The sequence below is a fragment of the Falco punctatus genome (genome assembly GCF_963210335.1).
Source record: "Falco punctatus genome assembly, chromosome: 10".
Taxonomy (NCBI): Eukaryota; Metazoa; Chordata; class Aves; order Falconiformes; family Falconidae; genus Falco; species Falco punctatus.
Window position 1 is genome coordinate 21,921,523 of NC_137590.1, and position 20,177 is coordinate 21,941,699.

The 20,177-nt window shown below is 39.4% G+C and overlaps 1 protein-coding gene across 5 annotated transcripts in view; it reads left to right on the top strand.

The window, feature by feature from the left end:
- NAV2 (neuron navigator 2) overlaps positions 1 to 20,177 on the top strand; it is a 266,799-nt gene that overhangs the window by 132,206 nt on the left and 114,416 nt on the right. For 3 of the 5 annotated variants that reach the window (XM_080405385.1, XM_080405386.1, XM_080405387.1), the window contains exons 5-6: positions 1,076 to 1,343; positions 6,073 to 6,230. In XM_080405385.1, the coding sequence (XP_080261511.1) occupies positions 1,076 to 1,343; positions 6,073 to 6,230 (426 nt within the window). Of the gene's footprint in view, positions 1 to 1,075; positions 1,344 to 2,863; positions 2,933 to 6,072; positions 6,231 to 14,502; positions 20,122 to 20,177 lie in introns of those variants that run through there. The other 2 variants (XM_080405389.1, XM_080405388.1) reach the window with 2 other exon arrangements.

The window sequence follows — 20,177 nt, forward strand, 5'->3', positions numbered from 1 at the left end:
GTGGGTGGGAGAGGGAACAGAAGATAGAACAGGGCCCATTGCAAAGTCGGAGCAACTCTTCAGCCAGAACTGGGGAGAGAAATTAAAACTCTGGTTCTCACCTTTGTGCTTGGCCACTGTTTTGCCACATCCTTTTCTTCCCCTCTTGAACTAATCCATGTAGAGGGATTTAAAAGCTTAGGGCAACAGGAAGTTTTATTAGTTCAAGTGGTCTATATAGTGCATGTAAAAGTTCAACTGTTTGATGTAGCCTTTTTAATTCACTTTTTTAATTTAAGAAATTAAACATGCTAAATAATTAAGTCACAGCACATTTTTAAGGTTGTCTGCAAGATTGAATTGGTGCTCTTGCATTTTAATTATAACAACAGTGGATAACAGCATGGCCTGACACGTGTCTTTATCTTTGTATTTCTGTTTGGTTTTGTTTTGGCATTTGATATTGCCAAGCGGAACAGGATGACTTTTAGGAATTGAAATGTTTTTCATTCACTGTCAAGCTGTCTTTAGGCACTTTGGGTATCCATTCTTTATTGTCTTGTGATAGTATCAGACTGGTAATTATCTTTTTTAATACAGTCATTTCACCCAATAATCGTGTTTTCTAGTGCAAAACTTGCATCATTGTCGTATGGGAAACGATCAGTTTGATATTCCAGTAATGACATAATACTGTGTGATAACTTATTAGTTTCTCTTCCTTAGGCAAATTTAGGACTGAGAAATCATTTTCAGTGTACTGTTGTTAATACACGTGTCACTGTGGGGGTTTTTGTTTTGGGTTTTTTTAGTTACTTCAAAGGAACTCTCTTTTTAAGCACACTGGCAATAACACACAGGCTACGGCAGAAATGCGAGACATAGTGTAGTCACCGCGGGGAAGAAATTAGTTACTTATTTGTAGCTGGTGCTCACTGGTGATCAGCTGTAGCACTGATTAGATGTGCAGAAAGCCTGTCATATCCTAAAGGAACGGAGTTCAGATGGCGTTATGAAGAGTGCAGTGGATGACCCGTTGTGCTGTCGGAGAGAAACAGTGACTGGTGGCTGACAAGTTCTGAACATTGCCTTACAGAAATCAGGAATGGGAATCTAAAGGCCATCTTGGGCCTTTTCTTCAGTTTATCTCGATACAAGCAACAGCAACAGCAGCCACAGAAACAGCAACCACACCACCATCCGTCCCAGCAGCCTCCCTCAGTATCTCAGCCAGCAGGGACTCCATCCCAGTGCCAGGTCGGGGTACCACAGCAGCAGGTACCGGCTTCACTCCAGACTCCGTGCCAACAGCCCCTGCAAGCTGCGCAGCATCAGTTCAAAGCACAACCAGAAATGCAGTCCAGGTGGGGAAATTTCCTTTAAGTTTGGTTTTTTCCAATGTTTATTTATTTTTTTCTTCTTGTTAAAGGTCTTCAAAAGCCAAATAAACTTCTTTCTTTAGTTCTACTCTGGAATAAAGAGTATATTGGAAATTGAATGCTGGGTAGCAGTTGACTTCATGCCTTTGGAAATCAAAACAGATGTGCTTAAATATGTTCTCGGTGCTGGAAATATGCAGTCCAATGGGTGTAAAATACCTGCTACACCAAGTAACCACAGTATTTCTTAAGGGTGTTTTTCTCACTATTCCTTTTGCTTCTTTCTACTCGCAAAGCATGTAGATTGTTGCCATTACAGAATATGTACTTGGGGCATGTGAAAACCAACTTCGGTTCTCAGTTTATAAGAATTTCAGTCCTCACTAAGAAGTAGAAGGCTCTAGAAGTGGTAAAAGAAATGGAGCTTATCATGGTTGGTGACAGTGAAAATTAAATCTAGGCTTACCGCTCAAAATAAAATATGGCTTACATGAAAAATAATTTTTGCAATTGGTGTTTGTTGGCACTCCTAGATCAGAATATTATAAATAGAGGGGGTCTTTGTCCCCTAAATGTCTTAAATCCTAGTGGTGCTCTTGCCAGGTTAGAATAAAAGCAGTTTATGAGGGCGGTACCACTGTGAATGCATGGACAGCCTTCTACTTGTCTGACCCTTCCACTGCAAAGAGAGTGAGGGTTTTAGTGGGGGTAAGTGGGCAGCATTAAAGGATGAATCCATATTTGCATAATTACTGAAGTATGAAGGCTTTTTATTTAATATTTCAAGTTAAGGCTTACTTGTGTTAAAATAACACATTTTAAGGTGAACACTTATCTTAAGCACTTTTTATGAGGGATATAAACAGTTTAAATTAAGCCTTCCAAGTGAGGCTACCCAGAGCTTATTTGGGTTTTGCTTATGTCTTTCCTCATGAATGATATTCATTTTGGGTATAAACAATATTTTTGTATAATTAAAAAAAACCAGTGTTGCTACAGAATGTATAAACTCATAGAGGAAATAATTACTGTAAAACAAAGATGTATTTTAACATATTTCTGTGACTTCCCGGTCAAAAACATGCAGAGATACATGGGACAATTTGAATAGTGCTTTGGTATTTTCAGTCCTTGTGCTGGGTTTCAAATAATTTAAAAAATATCAAACCTGAAGTTCTTAAATCTCATGTTTTCTTAGTGTATGCTAAAGTTCAGTTGCTCAGATTCTGTAGGAATTACATATAATAAAGGATTGAGAAGGAAAGAGTAATAAAGTTGAGGTTTGCATGCAGAATTGCATATTTATTACTCTATAAAAATTAATTCCTTTCAGATTGTAGGAATTTTGACCTGGAGTCATACTTCAGTAAGAAGCTTTTTTGCCTGTGAAATTCTTAAAAACTCTTTCCTCCCTAAAACTACTTACTAAATTCAGTGGTTTAAAATAATAAAAAAAAAAGTTTCTTTGTTCAATGTTATCTTCCACTTTTTCTTTCCTGTCACAGTGCATCTCCCAGGGACTCATCTCAAAGCAAAATCATCCGATTCACTCTTGGTCAGAAAAAGTCTTCTAGGTTAGCATTTCTTCATCTTCTGCAAAGCATGAATAAACCTTTTGCACTGTTTCTGGATGCATGTTTAGGGTTCCTGTTGAAAACAGTTTGTAACAAGGCATTTTACAAACAGCTGAAATGTGGAAATGTTAGATGGATTTTAATTTGTTTTTTTTTTTTTTTTCAAGGTGTGGAATGCATTCTGGCCCGCAAGAAAATAATTGGGTTTTCTTGTCCTTTTGAGCTTTTGCTTTTGAGAACAAAACATGGTTCTGGGAGTTCCCTCCCCACTGTACATATCTGTATGAGTTGTGTTTACATTTGCCTCTTTGAAAGGACTAGCATCAGGCTCATGCCTTAGCTGGTAAGGAGAGCATCACATGCACCCTGTGAGCGCGAACAGCACCGTGTGGGTCTGTCTCACCAGAGCACTGGCACTTCCCAGTGCTCTGAAGCTGAGCGCGTCTAATCTCCCTGAAAATGATTAATAGGTATTTCAGTAAATTTTTCTCCTGAATCCCAGCGTGGCTTGCTTGGCAGCTCGTATGGCCATCTCATCGCAGTGATCATAAGGGTTGCTGTGTTATTAATGTGGTTATTAATCATGTTTACTTCTAGTACGATTATAGATTAAAATATTTTACTAGAAAATTTTATATAGTTTTATATTGGTAAATTATACGATACCATTTTTACTAAGCTTATGACCTATTACTTCTGATTTTTATTCAGCTTGACATGTTAGTGTAGATTGTTAGTTCTGCTGTATAATTCGGTTTTATTTCCCCCATCTTATTTCTTTCATGACAACAGTGAAGGTCTGCAATATAACTCCTGTTAAAATGTTCCGTGTTCCCTTTTCATGTTCTCTCTTGATCATAATTGTGGCTTGACAGTTTGCCTAGAAGAGGTGCTGCAGAGTGGTAAAGGAGAGCATTCTCTGAGCTCAGTACCTTGTCTCTAAGAGCAGGAAGCTAGAAATGACTCCCTGAACCTGTTTTTTTTCCGCCCCTAGATTTCACAGGCACTACTGTGAAATATATTGGCCTAATACCAAAAGCAGGAGCTTAAAATCAGTGAATTAAACTACAGGGGGTGGAAAAACGTCTAACAGAAATACCTTCGTCGAGAGTGTTTTTAGCACGTATGTTTTTTACTCTCAGTATGTTTTTATTGGCAGTGACAATACTGACTTGAATTGAAAACTTGTCACTTCTTGAGTGGTCACATGGTTTGGGCAGCTTTATTTAATTTAAAATGTGACAGATTTGCAGAAGCTGTGTGGGCATGCGTGGGAAGACTTTTCTTACCCATCGGTACAAGAACATTATCCCTTCCCTCCTGCCAAGCCCTGCTAGAAAACTCCCCTCCCAGTACTGGGGGCTCTGGTACCCTTCATGAGGTGGCTGGCCCGGACTCTCAGTGTTTTATCACTGGGTAGAAACTTTCAGGTGAAGTATCTTGTACCTTCCTGCCTATAGGAAACCTAACTTGTTTCCTGTTAAGTAAAACAAACTTTTAATGAACTTTCTTGTCTTGGTGACTTCCAAGTTCTCAAGAAAAGGGTTTATCCCTGCTTTGCCTCTGCTTCTTCCCATGTAGTCTGCTCTACAGTGGATGAAGCATCTCTGGGGTGTTCTTATTTACACCTTGCTGCAATGAGAGTATGTACAACTTTCTAGCACCCCTCCGTGTTGAAAAAGGCTGGATAAATTAAGGGACTTTCTAAATGGCTTCGGCAAAGTCAACCTCAGAACCATGATGTGTTGTGCCAAATCTGTGGTGGTTTGAGTTTGTAAATTAGTTTTTGGTTTTGTATTTGAATTATGCCCTTATGTCTTACCCTCTTTTGAGCTTTGAAAGCATGTGCATGCAGCTGCTGACATTTTTGTTCTCATCCTTCATGTTTCTTTTTGTATTTCTTATTTCTTCACTAGTCTTGGAGAGGTCAGTTTATTTAGGAAGCCCTGCCAGACTCCTTCCTGGCTTCTCTTCCTTCCCAGCGGCACAATGGTGATTTGGTCGGCTGCATCCCTGTTCTTTCTGACAACTGGGACTTTTTCATTTTAGCCTATTATTGGCACAAATTATTGAAGACAGATTTTTGTGTTTTATATAAAGAAGTTTTAAAGAGATTCTACCATACAAAAAAAAAAAAGTCAGCAAAGAGCGGTCCCTTTCAGGGCTACTGTAATTGGTTCTGTCTTTTAGTGTTTAGTGTGATGTCCTTGCTTTTCAAAACAGGGAGCTGTTTCGCTAACTCTGCAGTGTGCATTTTGAGCAACTAAAACAGTTGCTCAATTTAGTCAATTTTTAGTATTTCATCTATTTGGAATGTGGAAATCCGTGTTCATTTGTGCACCAAATGCAGTACCAACATGGAAACTTTGATGGACTCAAGTACACGTATTGTTGAGATGTGATGTCAGTGACTTTCCTAAATCTGTTGGGCTTTACAGAAAAGTCTTCCCCCTCCCCTTTTGCCTGAAAAGCATGATAGTAGTATTCTTCCCTGTCTACTTACTTCAGAATCCTAACTACATTTTTTTCCTAGGTAAACAGCTAAATCTTGTAAATACAGGCTATGGTAAGGAAATGCTGGAAGAGATTGACCCAGGTTGAATGAGAGGCTTACACCAACTCGCTAATAATGTGGTTGCCCTAAGAGGGGGCACTTAAGCTTTGTGTGATTTTTTTATAGGCTCAAATAATTAAACCAAGGTAAAGTTCCATTGGGCTTGGTTACTAGGCTTGCAGCTTTCAGAGCAGAGATGGGATGTGCTTCCCTACAAGGGAAAAGGCAGACATGTTCTCTCATTATTACTTCCAAAATACAGGTAGCCCTTCTGCATCCAGTGTATAAAAGTGTCCAGCAATCTGGTTTAAGAACAGTCTCACTTAACCTTAACCTTGTACCAGTGGTACTGCTCTACTGAATTTACTTGCAACTATTTCTGATTCACAAGATTTGTAGCAATTTGATGTGTGTTTTTCATCTAGGATGATTTATTTTTCTGTTGTTCTTCTAAAAGAACAAAGACCCTTGTGAGTACGTACTTGTGATACTGATCCTGTTCTTTTCAGCTTATGCATGGTATTCCACAGTTTCTTTCCTAGAGTGCTTTTTAATATATTTATTTGTACTGTAATTCTTTCATCAGACTTCCAGGCCCCACCACGAGGGTGTCCGCTGCAGGCAGTGAGACCAAAGCTCGTGGTTCTATTAGTGCCAACAATCGACGCAGCCAGAGCTTTAACAATTATGACAAATCTAAGCCTGGACTTCCCCCTCCGACACCAACAAGTAGCAATGACAAAGGTAAGCACTTGAGATTTTGCCATCCTCAGATTTTTCTTAATAGTGGCTTCGTTCGGGGGAAATTGAGTTTTCCATTAAGCTCCAGAAGTTGTAAGACTATCCCAAAGCTGTATGTTGTAAACATGACATTTACAATCCAAAAACCAGCTGGCTTCTCTTGAAAAAGGTATAATCCTCCTTTAATGTAACTGCAGTTGTGACTTGCTGTCCTGGAGGTACTTGGAAAAAATAACTTCAAGAAAAACTGGCACTGGTGAAACACATTTTTTCATTTTGCTTCAAACACAGATAAGGGGGAGTAAATTAATCAAAAATAAGACATTTTAGTGAGTAGTTTGACAGGAATGGAAACCAGCCACTAAAGATTTCTTCAATATTTTTATCTGATAAATTGTACTATTTGCTTTCTTTTCCTCCACTATTGTGGGAGGTCCTTTAAGTTACAAAAGTACATGCTCTAAATCTAATTTCAGGATTTGTATAACGTAGGGTTTGAAGGTGGGAACATGTTATGGTTTTATAAATATTGCAGTGAAACTGTGTCTGTGGCAATGCATCAGAAATGCCAAGTACCGTGTTCTGTCTGAAGTGATGCTTTTCTGAATGACATGTACTGACTTTGTGTGCATTCACTAAGCTGGTAATCTGACAGCTTTCATTAGCTTGAGTTTGTAGCTCTGAGCTCTATAATGCAGCGTTTACCAGTGGAGTTCTGGGGGATGTGGCTGGTGAGGACTGAGCACATCGCTCCAGTCTGATATGGTCAAATTGCTGGCACAGGCCAGCAGCTAATTCAGTATCCTTACCAAAGTCATTGCACTTACAGGATAGATCAGCACTGGATTTCAGCACAGTCGTCTTGCAGTGACTTGGCAGTCGCACCCTTTAGACTCAAGTCTCCTTGTTCTCCGTGTGTAACTTCTAATAACAGTGATGAGGATTTTCCTTGAGGGAAAAATACCGGTCTGGTTCAGCTTACCAGTGGTTCTTGTTTCTTTTCTGGAAATTGTGTTTTTCCTTCTCTGGAAACCGTTGTCCTGTGATTGCATGTCATGAGATTTTGGAACGTTACCCCATCTAGCCGTCACAGCCCAAAACCTCATCTCGTGATGATGGCAAGGGAGGGTCCTCAGCATCCTCCAGGGACACTGAATCACCTCAATCAGGCCTTGTATAAGAAGAAAATTAAATTCACAGATTAATAATACAATTATTATATTATAATAACATAATATGCTAATAAATTTGCAACATTCTATGTTGGAAAATCCATGCATACTATTTTAGAAGATACACTATGTAAATAGTGATTTAACTAATATCAGCATGTCATAATCATCTCTAAATCTGAATTAGATCTTGCTTTCATTTAAAAGAACAAGCTGGCAAGTTCTGGCATGAGTAGTAGAACTGATGAAACCTTGTTTTCCTGTGTCATGTTTCCTCTGTCTCCTCCTTTTCAGTACTCTCCTCTTCTGCTCATGTTCTGTAACTACTGGACTCGGGAGACGCCGTGTGGGATGTATCTCGTCCTGCAGCATTTGCTGGCTGGCTAGATGATCCCTACCTCCATGTGGGTGGTGTGCTGTTAGGCTCATGGAAGACAGAACTTGAACTATCTTGGCTTTTTCTCAGTTTACCAAGATTACTAAATAAGGAAAGTAAAGTACTGATTTCAGTCTTTTTAAAAAAAAAAAAAAAAAAAAAGAGAGAGAAAAAAAAAATAGAAAGGAAAAAGAAGTCTTCACACACCTCATGCATACAAAAAAACCCAATAATTTGTCAACTGAGTAACTAAAATACCAGCTGCTTTTAGGCAGATAGTTCTGTGAACCCTCATTTCTCATTGTAATCCATCTCTTCAGAAAGACAGAGTGGTTGCTGAAGAAGCATACAAGATCATCTGCTTCCTAAAATATTAAAAATGACTGAAAGAAACAAGGTTGCTTTTTAAGCTGACAGCCTACAGAAGTTGCATTGAATACTCAGAATTTTGTTCTGGTCGAAATTTCCAGTCATAAATTATGGTCTTGAAAAAAAAAAACCAACATAATGAGGGCTTATGTAAGTTGAACTTGAACCTCACTTAAAAATACAGTCATGACACAAAGTTGGTCCTCATCCATGAGAAACAAAAGCAGTTGGTCTGACAAATTTTTGGCTTTTTTTAAGTTAATTGTAGCATTGCCAGGCAAAGTTTATTGTCAATGTGCTGAGACAATTCAAGTTTTCTGACCCATATCCTGTATTTTGCCTAAGGAAATGAGACTTGCATGACCATGTTGTGTGCCAGTCTTCGTAAGTTCTCATCTCCTTACCCAGTACTAGCTCTGATGTGTGTTTTTGGAGAAGGAAACAGGAGAAAGAGAAATCTGCCTGTTTTGGTGGACTGTTTTGGCACGAGTGGTCACTTTGTGATAGAAAGTAGCCTTTGCTGTACTATGTTTCAATCATTTACAAAGTAGGTTGCAATTTTCAGCTTTTATTAATCTGTGGCCTTTCCCTCCAAATGTGAATTGTCTTGTTAGTCAATCGTCTGTGTCTTGTGGCAATGAAAGTGCATTAATTGAAACAGAATACATCAGAAATGAAAGGGACAGTAAATGGAGCATGGAGGAATAGCTAGCTACTGGGAAATAAATAACCTAGATTTTTTGAAAGATTCCATTAATTAGTTCATGATGAGACCATTGGTTTTCTAGAAATCTTGGGGAAAGGATTTATGTAACATCAAAAACGATTACACTGTTCCATAAAAGTAGGAGATTCCTGGATACATGCACATGTTTGTTGTGAGATGTGTACGTACTCTTAGCAAAGGAGCGCACGTAAAGAGATGCAAATCTCACTTCCCCATAGTTTACATGGTATGTTCAGTATTTCATTTTGCTTTCTCAGTCTCTGCATGTTGTCTGACACTGGTTTCAAGATGTGGAGAAGAGATACATCTCTAGTGCAGATGACTTAGACAGCTAGTTCAGTCCTGTGGACACTTTTGAGGTTAGGGCATGATCGGTTTAACTTGCCTTTTGAGTTAGCCCAACAGTTTATATGCAACACTCCCTTCAAAATTACAGGAATTTCAGTGCCCTAATTCCCCATGTCATAAAATGGTAACACGCTGTGATACGTTTTATTTTTATTTATTGTCACAGTGATTAGCCATTTATAATTGGAGTAACATTCTAGGCAGGGTATTTTAACGTGTGTAATTGCTGTTGCGGGCATTTTTTCTTAAGAAAAATCCAAATAAAGTCTAATTGCATTTTTGGATTGTGGGAAAATAAAGAGCCATTCAGGCTTGTGACTTTTTTTATGTCATCATAATCCTTTCATACAATTGGAGCCTTTTAATTCACTTCTGAATTGTCGGAGTTATTTAGTCCATGCATATGTTAGTATACCTTGGTTAACTTCCTTGACCTTTAATATCTTATAACACCACAAGCGTACTATGGCATTAAAAGCATCAGCCACCTCCCAGGTTCACTATTGAACTCATCTAAATTATCAAAAACATTTCTAAGGAATGTAAACAGACAAATGAGCTTTGCATTTCTGTGCCTGCATTTAAATTATTAGTTACTAGTTATCTTAAGGCTCCACGTTACCATGCCCCTCTAATTGTCTAATATGATAATGAAATAAGAAATAGCCAAAATTTTAACAGAGTGTGTAATTTAAAGAGGTCTATTTTTTGTCCATGGCAAGAAGGAGCAGAATCATGTCCCAGGTAGTATCAAGAATGAAACCTAAATATTGAAGCCTACAACTTCAGTAAAAACTTTGATACAGTAGATTTTCTCATGAATTTATTTCAGTGTTTTGCTTAGCTACACACAATGGAGAGTCTTTTGAGACATGCTTTAAAAGCAATCTGCAGTTCTGCAAAATGGTGGGTATTTTTGACTAGCTCTGAACACCTTCATATATCCACTGTCTTGGCTGATTTTCAGGTACTCAAGTTTTCATTCTGCAGTTTCAATTGTCTGGTAACATTGTATGGGCATATTCTGCCTATTACTATCTGATTTGGATCCACAGCCTATTATAAAATCCCTGAATTTATGAAATAGGAAATACCAATTTAATACACCATCTCCAATATGTTTATGAAGTGCGATAGTAATGTGGCAGGTTTACATCCTTTCTTTTTAGGTTTTTCTTCTACTTTGTTCCTAATATTTTATTTAAAATAATCCTACAGAGGGCACTAGCAGTCTAGGGAAAATGACACTTTTTCTTTGGATTGAATCTTGGGTTAAATGTCAGCAGAAAAAAACCACTACCAGACTTTGACCATTTCCACATGAGATCAAAGGAAATGTTTATTCTTCAGATTTATGAAGAAGGCAGTGCTAATAATGTCAGGTTTCTCTTAAAAATGTAAAAGGATATATGCATACGGTTTCATGCCCTCTGTTGAAATAAATAGCAGTGTACTTACAAGCTTACTTGATACAAGTCTCATGAGAGGGTTCTGAAACCAGATCCTGCTGACTCAGCTGTAATCTTGGCTCTGCATGCCTTCATTTTTCAGGTAGGGATGCGCTATTTGGGCAGGAGTGTAAAAAAAGAGTGTGCTGCTGTGGTTGATGCTCCTTCTATTTCTTTCAAATTTAGGGTGATCCCTTTTAACTTGGAACACAGTCTATATTTAATCACTGTCTTTTAATATGTAAATGGTAGTCACTCTGTTCTGGAGGATAAATGGTGACAGGATGGAAGGCACGCGATCCTTTAATTTCTGTCTGGCAATAGGAATAAAATTCTTCACTATGAGAAGAAATAAACATTGGAGAAGTTCATCTAGAGAAGAAGTGGAATCTCCCTTGCCGGAGGTATTCGGGACTTGCCTTAACAGAGCCCTGGATAACCTCATCTAAGGCCCTGCTTTCAGGTGAAGGTTGGAAGGAATGATCTCAGAGGTTTCCTCCAACCTCGACTGTTCTGTGATTTCTACAGTTTAAATGTATGGTTATTTTCTTAGAGTGTTAAAATTGTACAGGACATTGACTTAACAGTTATCAGTACTTTATGTAAGGAACACAATATTTAAGGGTGACAAACTGGGTTGTGCTTCAGGACTGATAGTTCTACCTTTTCAGAAAAATCTCAGATGTAAGTGTCTTACATGCCTGCGCTATTTAAATGTCCCACGTCTTCCCTCCCTTTATGCTGATGTTCCATTCTGGTCTGTTGTGCAGAGCTGTGCGTATTGCGATGTGATGCAGTGATACTCCAACAAGTTCGTGTTATACCCATCACAGATATATTTACCCTGCTGACACAGCCAAAATACTTCCAGTACAGAGTGGTGCAGAGACAGAGGGAAGTACTGGGGGGACTTGCAGATCCCAAATAGACAGGTTCTCATAGCAGTGACAATTTCATGTGGATCAGACCATTATGGAACCAGCAGTAATGGGCTAATATTACTTGAGTCCAGCTCTGAGCTCTGGCAGGTATAAAATTACCATATCTTGATACCTTTAAATTTTATTTCCTTTAAAAAATTTTATTCAGTATAAACTAGTTAAATAGGAAGAGATATTAAGGCATTTCAAAGGACAGTTAAGGAATTTCTTTCCTATAAACTTTTAAATTTGTGTTATCAAAATAGGATAGACTACCAAACTAGTAAAGTGTTAGCAAGGAAATGTAAACCTCTGCTCCGCTGAGCAAATAATTTTTATTGGTGTATGGTTACATATGCCAAATGTGTGCTAAAAATGCACACACTTTATATCTAGGTAGTTATATTTATCATACAGTTCAAGAGGGCATGGCTTACCTTGTCATAGCTTTTGTAGGAATGACTCTTCAGTTTAAAACGGTATAGCTGCAATGAGATTTTTGCACTAGATGTAGAATCGAGGTATCCCAGTGGTACTGATTCCTGGAGGTGCACTGCTTGGAAAGCCACTGGGGGATTCTGTAGGGTGCTTACTTGTACGTTCCTGTTGTCTGAATTAAATAGCATACATCAGTTGGGGGGGGGGGGGGGGGGGGGCAGGGGCGGAGATAGTATTTGTCCAGAATTGGTTTACAAAATAATCTTTCGTTTTACTGATGTTGGTGTAAACCATAGTTTTCCATGTCAACTTTACTGTGAAATCCAGATTTATTTATTTAAACGTCCTCTTGTGTAAAGAGCAGAAAATCCTAAATCTGGAACTGAAGCACTTGAAATTTCTCCTCCTAATGACTCAAATGTTTCATATTAAATCCTGCATTGATATTAAAAGTAGATGGGAATACGGTGTTATGGCTTGGTTCTATGTGATATGGAGCTTGTCTTGAGCTCAGCATTGCTTAAGGTCATTTAAAAGTGGCAGTTTTGGATTATGTCAAACCCTCAAATTCTATTTCAAAATATGAATATAGAAATAGAGAGAAAAACTCTCATCCTTATGAGGAGTTTATGAGGAGATCAAAACTCGGAGTTTGTGTGGGTAATATCTTGAAGGCTGAAATTTTCAGTGGTATTCAAATGGGCTGTGGAAAAGAGGGGTGCTGATAAAACAGAAGAGCACTGCACAATTAGAGCTGTGGGAAAACTTTACAGTTAGGTGTTTAAAAGGTTAATTTCTATGCTTTTCTAAAAGAAAGGTTACTTCCTTGTTATCTATAAGATACCTGTAGGTAGAGACATTCATAGGAATGAGAATTCTTTATTACCTCAGTAGATAGCATGGGAGTATCCATTTGTTTGGAATTTGAAATTAGCCCAATTCTGACCACAAACTGGATGGAAATTTTAAGAATGAGGATGATTAGCCATTTAAAGAGATTAAATCAGACATAGTGAGTTAAAAATTAATATTTGCGCGGCGCTGATGTTCAGACAGAGGTTACAGTTTTGGCTCAGAAACTATCGAGTGAAATTCTTTGAACCATGTTAAGATCAACTCAGATGATCCTAGTAATTTTCTTGAATGAAAAATCTTTCATTTAAGCACATGGAAATGGAGGACAAGACCTCTTCTCTAGCTGCACGTAAAATCAGATGAAATATTGGTTGGCCTGAATGGCTGGATTTGGCTCTTGTACCAAGTACAGGATGGTCAAGTGACGTGGTGCAAGCTTCCTCACAGGAACCCTTATGTTCTGTTTAACATCATGCAGTTTTTCCACTCCAAATAAATAATTCGTAATAAGCAGAGACAAAACGCAGGCTTTTGCCTTTATGCCAAGTAATAGTATAAGAATTATTAAAAAAAAAAAAGTACTGAAGAAAGAGCTCTGAGACTTATAAAGCATGATAGAGATTCCTGTTAGTTAACATTGTATTTTTTTCTTACCCATTTATAGTAGCATTCTGCGTAGAAGCCTGAATGTGAAAGCAAAGGCATTTTGTGGCCGCAGGTACAGTTACAGTTATCACGACAGCTATGGAAGAGGAGCTGAGACGACATATTCAATTCCCGTGGCATTAAGCCAGCTTTGACTTAGGCCTGGCAAAAGATTGCTGGGGTGGCTGAATTCTGTTCCAAGTGGAAGCTATATATATGGTCAGCCTGTTCCAGTGCTCAGTGCCGCCTCGTCTCACCCTTTCCTGGCCATCAAAAAAGCCATTCTTTTGGATATTTAATGGTTGAGATGATCAGGATAACAAGTGTTACGTTTAAAGCAATCAAAACCCCTAGATGTATTTATTTATTTGGTGGTGATCGAGTTGTCAGCTACGGTGTTTCAGAGCTGGGCATGTTAATGACCAGCCTGGGCTGATGTGAACTCGTTTCAAGTTACTATTGTCCTCTGGAAGAAAAAAGTTTAAATGAACAAATTTTATTGTCACTAATTCATACCAGCTCGATTTGTATCTATGGCCTATAACCACCTTATAAAATTTTCTTTCAGCTGTAGGAGACAGTAATAACACTCTAGTGTTGGTAAATAAATATTTTTGGGGCTAAAATAGCAGTTGTCCTTTGTGGTTTTGTCAATTTTAGTAATCAGACTAGAGGAGTTACAAGGCAGGATTGTTTGGCTAAATAAGAAAAGTTAAAACAAAAGCAGGACCTCTAGATTTGGTCTCACAGGTGGCTTACTGCACAGCCTGTGCTGGTCAACTTCTTTTAAGCATTGATGAAAGTTCTTTTATTGGTGTTGGGCTGAACATCTCCAGTTTTCGAGGTTCGTCAGGGTCTGTGGCTAATTACCCTCAAGTTCAGAAACTGTCTTGAAGTAACAAAGGCGGGTGCTTTTCTGAGAGCCCAGTGGGGGCTTTTTCTTTAAACCAATCTGAAACCCACTTGTGATATTAAAAAGCCGTTGTAATGTTGGTAGCTAGTAAAAGCTACGAACAATATAGCAACAAATTGTAACAGTTCTTAGAATTGTAATATATATGTGTGTATATGTATATATAAAAAATTTGTAATAAGTCTCAGCATTTTGAATGATGTCTCTTACTAATCAAAGACTGAATCATCCTGAAGTGTTCAGGTACGTGGTGTCTTACAGAAGAGTTCATACAAACCCACAAAGTTAATTTGCAGCTGGGAGGACTCCCTGTTTTTACAGCGCTCCCTGCCAAGTCGGTGACTGCAACATCTGGTAGCACACAGACATGTTGCTAAATAAGACAGAAACGTGAAATATGAAGCCTGGTATCTCAACCAGTGTCCTTCACAGGCTGTGACTTCTGCCTGCGAACTGTGATTAATACTACAGTTGAAATTGGAAAGGCTCAGTGCCTTTGGACCCTTTGGTGCAAAGTTCCAGGTCATCACTGAAATCGGTGTTGACTGTGCCAATGGACTAGCTGTGAGCCCAGCTCTGCGAGACTGCCGAGAGATGGGGGAAGAGAGGGATTTTTGAAATTAGGAGCAGCAGAAAGATTTAACTGTTCACCAGAGACTGGCAAAAATAAGCAGAGTTCCTGAGATGGAAAGATTCCTCTCCATATCGATGAACAGTGTATGGATGTCAGAAAGTTGGGAAGTGATTTTATAGAATGAAACAGTTGGCTCGTCCAACAGTTTCAAGCGGTACTTTAAAGGTATTTTTTTGGGCAGCTATAACTTTCTTCGTGACAGAAAATTGTGTCTGTATAGATAGAGAAAAAAATTCTTTGACTTTTTGGAGCAGTTACTTTCACTCTTTTTCTACATCCATCTCAATTTTAGTTTTCTTTTTAAGTTTCTCTTTAGAAAATTGAATGCATCTAATGTGTACTTTTGAAGTGTTTACTTGATAAGACTGTGCGAAAGTCACTAAGATTAAAATGACTGCAAAAGTGGAAATGGTTTTATGTTTTTGGAAGCATAAGTCTGTAAAGTTCGAAACCAGTGTACCCCACGCTTTCAGATTTTCACTGTGAAGTAAATGTGATTGGCTCAAAGTGTGAGAATGATAATTTCATAAGTTTCAGTCATTCCACCCTTGAAAAATACGCAAGTGTTTAATTTAGGTCAAGTATGAAGCAAACAGCGTTATTTTGCTTAGTGTTTAGGATGCTGCCTCTGTGCTCATCTGTGCTGGCAGCTGAGAGATGCTATCTGTTTTAACTGACTGAGAGTTTTCCCTGGAAGTCAGATTAATGATCAGATAAGTTTACATAATTTGTCTTGACAAATCTATAACTGGAGTGGCTGGTATTTTCTGCCATTCTGCTGTATGCACTACCAAAAAGTAAGTGCTGGAACAATCCTGTTCAGTTTTTGAAATTTAATTTGTACTGAAGGTATTTACCAAATGTTTGGTATGGTTTATTTTGCCTTGAGTATAGTGACCATGGATTTGATGTGGCAAGAGGAAAAAAAATAAAAACAGAGAGGAAGGGAAGAGTGTAGGATAATCTGAAAGATGCTCTGAGAAACTGGTGGTTGTTTTCTTGTTTTCTTCCTTGGAGAACCTCTAGGTTGTTGCTTGCCCCTTAGTCTAAAACTATGTTCAACGTCCTTAGAAAAATTTGAGTCATAACGTTGCAGTATAGATTTGTCCTCTGCTGTTAACTCCATTTAGATCAAAGAATCGTTAAGGCTGGAAAAGACCTTTGAGATTGTTGAGTCCAACCATTAGCCCAGGACTGCCAAGTCCATCACTAAACCGTGTCTCCAAGCACCCCATGCCGCATTTTTTTAAACACCCCCAGGGACGGTGACCCCACCACCCCCTGGGCAGCCTGTCCCAGTGCCTGGCCACCCTCCCAGTGAAGACATTTTCCCTGACCCCCAACCTGAACCTCCCCTGGCGCCACCTGAGGCCGTTCCCTCTTGTCCTGTCGCTGTTCCCTGGGAGCAGAGACCAACCCCCCCTGCCCACAGCCCCCGTCAGGCAGCTCTCGGGAGCCATCAGGTCCCCCCTGACCCCCAGCCCCTTCCCCAGCTTTGTTCTCCCTCTCTGGACACGCTCCAGCCCCTCCGCGTCCCCCTGGCACGAGGGGCCCAGAGCTGAGCCCAGGGCTTGAGGGGCGGCCGCCCCAGTGCCCAGCGCAGGGGGATGGGCACTGGCCCTACTGGCCATGCTGGTTTGGCTACCAGCCAGGAGACTGCTGGCCACTGTGGCCACCCAGGCACAATTGGCCTTAGCCCATGGCCCTGGCCTGCCCAGCCCCCCCTGCAGAGCCCCCCTCAGGCCAGCACTCCCCGGCCGGGTGTCACCTGCAGGCTGGCTGAGGGTGGAACTGTTTGAAATGATGACAAGTTTGCAGCGTATATTATATATTTATAGAATTGCATCTGTAAATAACCAGGGGAGTCTGTGCTCAAACTCTGAAGGAAAATCGACTGCACCTGTACCGGAGAGGTGTTTGCTACTCAGTTCCGAAATCTCGTTACAGGGATTTGACAATCTCCTTAAGTGTATCCCTTCCAGTGTCCATTTGGTCTTAAAGCTAGCTTTTTTAAAACAAACAAACAAACAACAAAAACCAAAACAAACTACCAGGATTCTACTTGGCTAAGAATTAAACACTTCGTTACTCTTCCTTGATCTCTGTCCTGTTTATAGCACTCTTCATATATCTGAATGCTTACAGTGTTTCCCCTCAGTCTTCTCTCTTACAGACTAAACAGTCTCTACTATTTCATCCTTCTTCTCATAGGTTCCTTCTGATAAATCTCTTGCATGTCTTGGTGACCTCCTCTGGCCTCTTTCTTGCCTGTCAGTCTCTTTTAGGGGGGTGCTGGAGCTGGACACTGCACTCTACCTGATGCCTTACTCTAGTGCTGAGTAGGAAGGAATAATTACATTCTCTGTCTTATACTCTGTGTTTGTATATATGATGCTCATAATGCATTCCTAAAAGGTGTTTTGTTTTCCTTAGTGTCACATTATAGAGGTGTGCAGCTGCCATCTGCTGTAATTCCTATTTCTGTTCTGCAGTACACTTACGTAGTTGGTTGTTTGACCTTTTATATTTAGCCATTCCATTTCTCCTTCCTAAGCACAGAACTTTTGAGTCAACTTCAATGAATATTATCTTATTGACTCATTCTGTTTTTCTGGTTTAGCAAATGTATTAATGCCTTGGTGTTCCCCAAACGTAAGGTTACTGGCCTATGTCAGAAGATGACCCTCGTGAGAGTCATTAGTGTCAAACAAAATACTGTTCTTCAGGCAACTGATATATTTAGGAGTGTGTGTGTATATATGTCCTGGGGTATTGCTTGCACCCGTTCACTTTTCTAATCAAATATATTTTTTGAAAGACTGGCTCATCTTCGTGAATCTTTAGTGACATATTTATGTTGACTGTGCGCCCATAAAACAGTCTAAAGCCTGTCAGAATAGAACGAGCAGTATGGCATGTTTACAGTATGGTATGCAGTAAATCATGTTTGTGCTTAATTTTACAACTGTTCAACTGGCTGAATTTGGCATTTAAAAATATGTCCTCTTTCACCTAAACAAAGGCTGGCTGAAGGCTTAATAATGCCTGAAGCAGAGCTTTATAAGGCCACAGAACTTTGCCATAGTTGGTATAAGCTTTAGGAATATCTAAAAGAAGCAAAAATTTATTTAAATAAAGTTTTTTGGAGAAAAAAACTCACCAACAACTAACTACAGAAGTAGCCAATGACATGTTCTTAACTGTACCATTGATGAAGATAAAAATCTTGAGCTTTGAAGTAAAATGTAACCTTGAGAAGCAGCTTCTTGCCCCATGTACATCTGCATAGCTGCACTGGAGTCAGTGGAACCAGGTTGATTTATACCAGCTGAAGAGCTGGCTGAGCATTTCATGGCCTTTACAGTTCTTAGATGTTTCCTTTTAAAATAAATATTTACAATTTCTTGCAAATTTATTGCTGCGTGAATTGTGCCAGAAGAACAGCCATGGAAATGAAAGTTCACTATTAAATCATAGGAAAGCAAACAGCAGTGGTGCTACGTCCGAGACTTCTGTAAGTGCCAGCACGTTTCTACCACACCTGTATTAGCCTCCTCTTCTTGGGGAAGAGCATCATCCAGCCTCTCTGGTCCCTTCCATTTTATTTTTTGCCTGTTGCTCATCCATAACCAATATACCTGAAGAATCTGTGACTGGTGCCAGAGAACTGCCACCACCTCTGAAGTGGCTGATGAGCAAAAAGCCATGGCACAACCCATCGTTACTGTCATGAATAGTAGATTGTTACCTGCATGTTGGCTGGGTTTGAATGATCTGCTGCTACAGATCTGCTGCTAGAGTAGTTTCATTGACCAGAAAGAGAAAATGGAAAAGACCCAAGTATAAATAGCTGTATGTGTCTGTCAGCTGTTTTTGATGTAAAAATGTAATAGATTTCCACATATTTATGTATGTTCATATATAGGTGTAAATATAGAGGATGGCAAAGTGTTCGTACTTCTGTATGGTTTGGTTCAGCTCCTCAGTTTAAACAGAGAATATCCATGTTTGAGAGTGCGTTGCTATTTGCCACTTGACTGTGTTCAGCTGGGCAGTTGTTCGACTGCTCACTGAGCAGAGTAAGACACTTCTGAGTTAAAATGTAGTTTACCTTGGCATACTGACTGATCAGTGGGAGTTTTCTCAGATATTTTTTCCTATTGCCTGTCCCTTCTTCTAAAAATCTGTCTCCATTTCTACCTCTGTGGTCATTCCAAGCCCTGACTAGAGCCAGTATTAATAGTCAAAATAGGCCAATGGACAATATTCTTTAAGTGCAGTTCTCAGACCACTAACGTGCATGTGGCTTATTTCATATACCCTACCTGCAGGAGAGGTGTGCCAGATCAAGGCTGCTAAATCTACATACTGTCCACTCCAGCTACGTATAAAATCTAATGAAAGACTCTGCAGCACCTCCCTGCCTGGAATTCATTAATGCTTTTGAATAACTCTGTTATGAGAAATCTTGGGGGATTTGGTTGTACAAATAATGAGAGGAAAATGGAGAGTCATGAACAAGAATGGTATTTGTCTAGTATTAAATGGAGAGTGCGACTTGTTTTGAAAGGCACAGTGAACTTGGTTTCGTTATTTTTATCATCATCTAACTGGTATGTGGTCGGTAGAGGTCCTCCAACCCCTTTCTTAGGCAGTCATGTGGACAGCATTTTGAATTTTACAGTAACTAAACAAAAACAACAACGAATTCAAGTGTCTTAGTCAGTTATGTCAAGACAATGAGAAAAGGATCGCCTGTGCTCCAATTGTATTTCCCTTCACCTCAGCAAAATCGCCGAGCCTTGGCAATGTAAACCAGTCAACAGCAGAACTGTTGTTTTATATGCTGGAACTCTGTGTGGAAGAAGGCAACTTCACAGAAACGTGGAAGTTGAGTTACTGACATATTCATGGGCTTCAGTATGGGTTTTCAGAGGTACAACGTGTTTCTGTGAACACACAGAACTGCTACTGGAGCAACAGAGTTTACAGCACTGGGATTGAAGAAGTAGATATGATGGAAGGAAAGAAAAATATCAAGGAGTAAAGGTAATTTTTGTCTTGTGCTACAACAAATGAAATCTCCCCTAAAGGGAAAGCCAGAG